The sequence below is a fragment of the Ochotona princeps genome, chromosome 23 (genome assembly GCF_030435755.1).
Source record: "Ochotona princeps isolate mOchPri1 chromosome 23, mOchPri1.hap1, whole genome shotgun sequence".
NCBI lineage: Eukaryota > Metazoa > Chordata > Mammalia > Lagomorpha > Ochotonidae > Ochotona > Ochotona princeps.
Genome location: NC_080854.1, coordinates 38,217,675 through 38,224,626, shown reverse-complemented (window position 1 = coordinate 38,224,626; position 6,952 = coordinate 38,217,675). Strand labels below are relative to the sequence as shown.

Genomic DNA, 6,952 nt, shown 5'->3' with positions numbered 1-6,952 from the left:
CAGCGGAGGACACTGGAAGGCTTCTAGCTCGGGCCCAGCTAGGTCCTCAAAACGTACCCCAACATTTCCTGTGCCATGCCCCCAGGGTGGCAGTGCCCAGGCACAGGCCAAGGACTAGCTTCCCTCCCCCCTCCTCGGCCCCCTCCCCTTCCCAGGAGAGTGCGGATGGCAGGGTTACAGCGTGCAGGGAGCCTCGTCCTCCAGGGCACAGTGGGCCCACTTGTATTCACCGGAAAGCGACACTGGGCCTGGCCCCTTTCTCCTGTGACTCACCTGCAGTGGTTGCCTTTGTTGGGGATACAGGAGCGAGGGGCTTTCCAGCCCCTGGAGCCTCAGGCTGGGGCCTAGGGCTGGAAAGCTCCTCAGGCTTCGTGTCACAGCAGGAAAGGAGTCCCCCTCCCCAGGGTAGGGGGTAGGGGTGCCTGGAGAGTACAGGGGTGGGAGCAGGGGCGCAGCAGGAGCTGGGAGAGGACCCGAAGCAGCAGAGAAGCCCAGCCCCACTTTGGAGCCCGTAATTAGTAAATACTATTATGGGCCTTATTATTGCTAATTACAGGCGACAGCTGTGTGTGTGTCGGCCGCCCGGGGAAATGGATTCTTCCCGGCTCTCCCTGAGTCCTGGGGCCTAGGCCAACGGAAGCAGAAGGGAGGAGGTACGCGCTGCCCCGGCCCAGGTGACTGGCGGCCAGGGTCGTCAGCAGTGGGTCGCGTCGGGTCCAGCATTCCTGCCCCATCTCACAGGACGCCTCCGCCTGGAGGAGCCTGCAAGTTCAGAGCGCTGGAACCCGGGTGTGGTGGGGTGCGCTCCGACAGCACCGGCAGCTGCGCCAGCGACCCAGCGCGCAGTTCTCCCGCACCGCCGCGGTCCAGGCCTTCCCAAGAGCAGCGCGCACCGAGCGTCTGCTTCCTGCGGCTGCAGCGCTGGGCCCGCCGCGATCTCGCCGGCCGCGCTGGAGAGGGAAGGCCGGGAGAGGACGGGCGCCGGGCGGCGGGGCCAAGTGCCTCCCTCGTCCCGGGCTCGGGCGGCAGCGGTGCTCCTGCGAGTCCGCCCGCCGCCGCCGCCAGCAGGTTGACTTCCTGCGTCCGCGCCAGCTTCCTGGAGCTGGGCGAGGACGCCTCCCTCCGCGGCAGCAGCGCGCTCCAGGCCGACCCGGGGTCCTTCCCGCCCCTGGTCTTCCTCCCCCACCGCAACACCTCCTGCCTCCGGGGGTCCCCGCCGACGGCCGCTCTGCTCCCCGGAGCTGGTGTCTTCTTGCAAGAGGCTGCCTTTCCGCAAAGTTTCTGCAACTGGAAAAGCTGCTGCGCCCCGCTCCCGGGCGGCCAGACGGGGTCACCGCCGCACAGTCTGCGGGTCCTGGCGGGGCAGCAGACCCAGTGCCTCGAGCTGGGGGTGACCACCCCTCGCAGGCCGTTCCGCCGAGCCCCCGATGGGAAGCTCGGGCGCCGGGTGTTTCCTTAAAACGGGGGCACACCTCGGCGGCTCCCCTACAGTGCCTGGTCGACAGCTGTCACGGGGCTGCGGGGGCCGGGAGGGAAGGAAGCCGCGGCCGCGCGCCCACCGCGGGAGGAGGCAGCCGGGGCACCACGTGCTCGCCGGGAGGGGCTGCAGCGGCCGGCGAGGGCGGGCGCCAGGCGAGCCAGGGGCGGGGCCTGCGCTCAAGGGGATGCCAATCAAAGCATCAACTTCAAATTGTGTCTGAAAGCCCCGCCGCTGAGCGGAGGGCGGCCGCCGCAGTCGGCGCGCGATCGCGGATCCGGGCGCAGCCGGGAGCCGGGCGCCAGCGAGCACCGGGCCCAGGCGCAGTGAGCCCCCTCCCTCCCCCCGGGCCGGCCCGCTCGCTGCCCGGGGCGCCGCGTTCCCCCCAAGTGCCCTGCCGGCCTCCACCTCCCTCCTGGCCCCTGCACAGTTGCCCGCCACCGATTCTGCGGATATGTCCTTCCCGCAGTTGGGTTACCCGCAGTACCTGAGCGCCGCGGGGCCCGGAGCTTACGGCGGTGAGCGCCCCGGGGTGCTGGCTGCAGCGGCGGCCGCTGCGGCCGCTGCCTCGTCAGGCCGGCCAGGGGCCGCGGAGCTAGGCGCGGGCGCCGGCGCGGCTGCCGTCACCTCGGTCCTGGGCATGTACGCGGCCGGACCTTACGCGGGCGCTCCCAATTACAGCGCCTTCCTGCCCTACGCCGCGGACCTCAGCCTCTTCTCGCAGATGGTGAGTGCGCCGCCGGCCTGCCCCGCGCCCCTCGCGCCTTTGGTGGCCCCTCTATCCTGGGCTCTCGGGGCTGGGGGTAGCCTGGGGTGGGCGGGTGCAAGGCAATGAGATGCGCACGAGGGAGACAGATGGAGTGGGCTCGCCGGGGCGCAGAGCCTGAGAGCTCCTGCCTGCGGGGCGCAGGAGGGTGGAGGAGGCCTCTCTGGTAAGGGCCAGGCCCTCACAGTCTGGGGAAGGGGAAGGCCTGAGCCAGCTGGGAGTGGAGAGGCCGAGGCAGCAGGCCTGGGGCACAAGCACCCCGCTTCTCTCAGGCACCAGAGCAGGCCCCAGGGTTCCAGCGGCTGGGCTGGTTGTGCTGCACTTTGCTTGGCCGTCCCGCGCGGCCTCTACAGCTTCTGAGTCGGGCTGGGGAGTCTTTTGGGTGTCCCTGTTTGGCGGAGCTGAGGTACTTGCACTCGGGTGGCATGAGGGAACCCTCAGAGCCCACGAAAAGTCCGGGAAATGAGCCTAACAATGGAGACGAGACGGAATGGAGCAAGTTTCACAGTGGCGCGCCTGGATTTGCGATGAAACGAAAACCTCAATAAACGTTGGTGTCCGGGAGAGCGTTAGCGTGGATTTCGCAAGTTGCCGAAGTTCGCACTCCATTTGCAACGGATGCAAAACGCGGATGCTTGGCTGCCTGCATTCGGTCACGGAGGCTCCCAGAAGGCGTTCTCCGGGGAGATTCGTGGTGTCCACTGGCGGTTGGCAGACTCGGGGAGGGGCCGCGAATTGAATTATTAGTGGGGTCCCTGGGCCGGTATGCAGGGTCCTTAGGGTCCTTTCTCCTGGGTCTGGCTGCAGGGCCGGCTCTGCGTAAACTGGGGACCGCCAGTGCCCTATGGGCGTGGGGAGCGGCCCAGTGGCCTCTCCAGCGTGACTGCACGCACCTTCAGGCAGGATCCCCGGTGCCTAGAGGAGAGTATTGCATGCATGCCGGTGAGCAGGGGCCAGCGGAACGCTCACCTCCCCATAACTCTTCCTGTAGTTCTAAAGGCAGGCCTGTTTTGCTGGACTAGGCTCCAACTGCCGAGGCAGAGCTGGTCCCCATTTTGCTCAGGCGGCGGCAGGACTACCAGCGCTGCTCCAGGAGCTGCATAAGGTGTTCTTTCAGAAAAGAACTCCCGGGGCCACCAGGCCAGAAGGACTTTTCCCTTAATGTGTCCAGAGTCCTTGGAAACGCGCAATGTGCGGGTTGCTGTTGGTCCTGGCCTGGGAAGCGCCGCTTCTTCGTGGCCCTGGTCGTCAGGCTCTTTAGGTGTGGAAATGTGTTCCCTATGCAACTTGCCCCGCTTCCCAAAGCGCGCAACATCTTTGCGTGGCGTTTGCCGAAGGCATGGATTTTTTTTTTTTTACAAAAATTCTGAACACAGCTGTGTGCCATTTGGGGACTCTTCCCGGGTGTGTTTGTATGCGTGTGCGTGCGCACAGGAGTCCCTGGGTGAGGCCCTGTCCCTTTGTGCAGAGGGGAGGAAGCGGGAGCTATGCTTTTGTTTGGTTTGGGTTTGTTTTGTTTCATCACGCAGGAGATCCTATGTAAAAAACCCTCCCTGAAAGGTGTGCATGCTTCCTCCAGCTCTCCCGCGGGGGCTTGGAACTGAAGCCGGAACCCATACCCTGTTTCCCGGCGAAGGCGTCCAAAGCCCTTAGCTGCCTGGGTTATTTGGGAGTCAAAAGAAAAAAATGTGCGTGGACGTGTGTCTGAGCAATTTATGGCTATAATGAGGCCTAATGAGGTTGTTAGAAAGATAAAATGTTATTTACCCAAAAACCTGATGGGGTAATTTGACTGGCTGTGTTTTACTACTGATGATAAAAAGAGTATTGATTGCAGATAAATCACCGCCTCTAAATGCCCGCGGACAGTTTGCGCTGGCTGCCCCAGATCAAAGTCAAACTTGACGATAAAGTGGCCTCCAAGAGGCCCCAGGAAACGGCCGCGGCTCCCGGCTCCAGCGGGCCGCGGGTCCTCTGGATCCCACTTCACCAGCTAAACCCTTCCGTTTGCATTTAAGAACAAAACAAAACTAAAACAAAAAGTAATTGGCGTCCCTGTGGCTCGCGGGGGCTTGGAGGACCAAGCTAAGCGACCCTGCAGCGCTGCAGTCCAGCAAGTTTGGGCGGACCAAGCACTGCGGGGCACGCTTTCGTTTCAAACCACCAGCGGCCAGGGGCGCAGGGCCGGCCTCGTGGTTTATTTTCCTTGACCCCCTCAGGGTCGAAGGGAGGGGGCCTGAGAAGCTGTTTTATCAGCGCAGTGAGCAGTTAAAAGGTTTCCCTCTGGCTAGAGTCAGATAAACTGGGAAATCCCAGCTTCTCTGCTGGTGGTGGGGACCCTGGGGGCCGGCGCTTCCTTATAGCTCTGCACAAATAGCCCACGTTCCACAAGTTCTTTTTCTTTCTTCTACTTTTTAAAAAAAAGTGATCCAAAGCTCTCACCAGGGTCCGGGAAGCTCAGTTCCCAGGGCCAGCTCGTGACTCGGGGTCCCCTCCCAGGAGCTGATCAGGGTCCCTTTGTGTACAGCTGAGTGTCCCAGCGGCCCAGCGCTTGGGGGGGTGACAGAGGCCCCAGAGCCGCTGGGAGCAGCCATTCCCGACCTCCCCTAGCCTAGGGGCCCATCTCATATTTTCTCTCTCTCTCTGTCTCCACCCCCACCATCTCTCCCTGCACCCTCTACTGCATCGCTCCACCTTGAGGACTCAGGGCTCCCAGTATGAGCTCAAGGACAACCCTGGAGTGCACCCAGCCACCTTCGCAGCGCACACAGCGCCAGCCTATTACCCCTATGGCCAGTTCCAGTACGGGGATCCGGGGCGGCCCAAGAACGCCACGCGCGAGAGCACCAGCACGTTGAAGGCCTGGCTCAACGAGCACCGCAAGAACCCTTACCCAACCAAGGGCGAGAAGATCATGCTGGCCATCATCACCAAGATGACCCTCACGCAGGTCTCCACCTGGTTCGCCAACGCGCGCCGGCGCCTCAAGAAGGAGAACAAGGTGACGTGGGGTGCGCGCAGCAAGGATCAGGAGGACGGTGCCCTTTTCGGCAGCGACACCGAGGGTGACCCTGAGAAGGTAGAGGACGACGAGGAGATAGATCTGGAGAGCATTGACATCGACACGATCGGCGACCACGACGGCGATCAGAGCAACGAGGATGATGAGGAGAAGGCCGAGGGTCCTCTCGCCCCAGTCGCGCCATCGGCCCTCACCCGGGACCAGGACTCGCCCCTGGCAGCCCCCGACGTCCTCAAGCCCCAAGACTCTCTTTTGGGACTCGCCAAAGAAGCCCGAGAACCTGGCAGCACTCTCCTGCTGAGCCCTGGAGCTGGGGCGGGAGGTCTGCAGGGCGCCCAGCACAGCAAGCCCAAGATCTGGTCCCTGGCAGAAACCGCCACGAGCCCTGATGGCGCGCCCAAGTCCTCTCCACCTCCTGCGAGCCACGCCGGCGCGCATGGGCCTCCTACAGGCGCACCTCTGCAGCACCCCGCCTTCCTGCCCAGCCACGGACTCTACACTTGTCATATCGGCAAGTTCTCCAACTGGACCAACGGCGCTTTCCTCGCGCAAGGCTCTTTGCTCAACATGCGCTCCTTCTTGGGCGTAGGCGCGCCCCACGCCGCGTCCCACGGTCCGCACCTGCCCCCGCCGCCACCTCAGCCACAACCTCCGCTGGCCTTCACCACCGGAGCACTACAGGGCGAAAAGGCCTCTGCCCGCAGCAGCCCCGCGCTTCCAGGTACCGTGACCCCAGGGGGAATACAGAGCCAGGGTTGGGGTGGAGGGAGGAGCGCGGGTCAGAGAACGCTGAGCAGTGGTTCCCCAAGCCAGCTTTCTTTCTGAGAGCGAGACCCAGGCTCTAGGGTGCTATCCCTGAGGAGCTGGGGCATCCGTGTCCGGTGTGAGCGTACTCCGGAGTTTGGGGGAGGAGGCATGATTCTTTGTGCCTGCCAGCGGCTGTTCGGGCACTTGTGCGCCTGCTCCCTCCTCCTGTCTCCGGCCTAAACCTGTCTCTACCACCCCCTCGCAGAGAGAGACCTTGTTTCCAGGCCGGACTCCCCAGCGCCCCAGCTAAAGTCGCCCTTCCAGCCAGTGCGCGACAAGTAAGTGCTGGAGACTTGGGCCCAGGGCCTGGGAGGAGGTGGGCACTGTGGGGGCAGGACGGAGGGGGCCGGGCGGCGGTGGGGGTCGTGCGAGCCAAGGGGAGCCCAGATGCCTCGGAGCCGGGGCTCGCAGGGTGGCGTCAGCGTACTGATCCAGTTCCCGTCTCGCTGTCTCCCCCCTCCCACAGCTCGCTGGCTCCGCAGGAGGGAACGCCGCGCGTCCTCACGGCCCTCCCGTCCGCCTGAGCCAGGGTCTCCGGTTCCTTTTGCCAGGGGAGGGGGGAGGAGTCGGGGAGGGGGCGGGTGGGGGAGGAACTGGGACTTTTCAGAGCGGAGCGGAAGACTGCTCCGACCGCGATGTCCACGCCTCGGCCCGGCTGCTGCGGAGAGGGGCCCGCCGGCCCGCGCGGGATCCAGGCGGCCGTGCTCTGCCTGCCACCCCCAGCCGCCCCGGATTCCGGAAAGGCCCTCACGTGCTTGTGTCTCTTTTTCCGCCTCTTTTCTTTCTGTATATAGAGTGATCTCAGATTGTAAATAGCGCGTCAACGAAGTTGTCCAAATCATATATTTTTGTCTAATAAACTGAATGAAAGGAGGCGCGG

At 64.0% G+C, this 6,952-nt stretch overlaps 1 protein-coding gene across 1 annotated transcript; it reads left to right on the top strand.

Moving 5' to 3' along the window:
* The first annotated feature begins 1,728 nt into the window (after positions 1-1,728).
* IRX1 (iroquois homeobox 1) lies at positions 1,729-6,643 on the top strand. The gene is made up of 4 exons (XM_004597897.2): positions 1,729-2,204; positions 4,951-5,986; positions 6,278-6,350; positions 6,539-6,643. The coding sequence occupies exons 1-4, from the start codon at positions 1,932-1,934 to the stop codon at positions 6,594-6,596; spliced, it is 1,440 nt and encodes a 479-aa protein (XP_004597954.1). The 5' UTR covers positions 1,729-1,931; the 3' UTR covers positions 6,597-6,643.
* The last annotated feature ends 309 nt before the right edge of the window (positions 6,644-6,952 follow it).

Coding starts and splice junctions, on each gene's coding strand:
- IRX1 (XM_004597897.2), top strand. CDS start 1,932: ATGTCCTTCCCGCAGTTGGGTTACCCGCAGTACCTGAGCGCCGCGGGG. Junction 2,205..4,950: donor TCAGCCTCTTCTCGCAGATG/GTGAGTGCGCCG, acceptor TTGAGGACTCAG/GGCTCCCAGTATGAGCTCAA. Junction 6,351..6,538: donor TTCCAGCCAGTGCGCGACAA/GTAAGTGCTGGA, acceptor CCCCTCCCACAG/CTCGCTGGCTCCGCAGGAGG.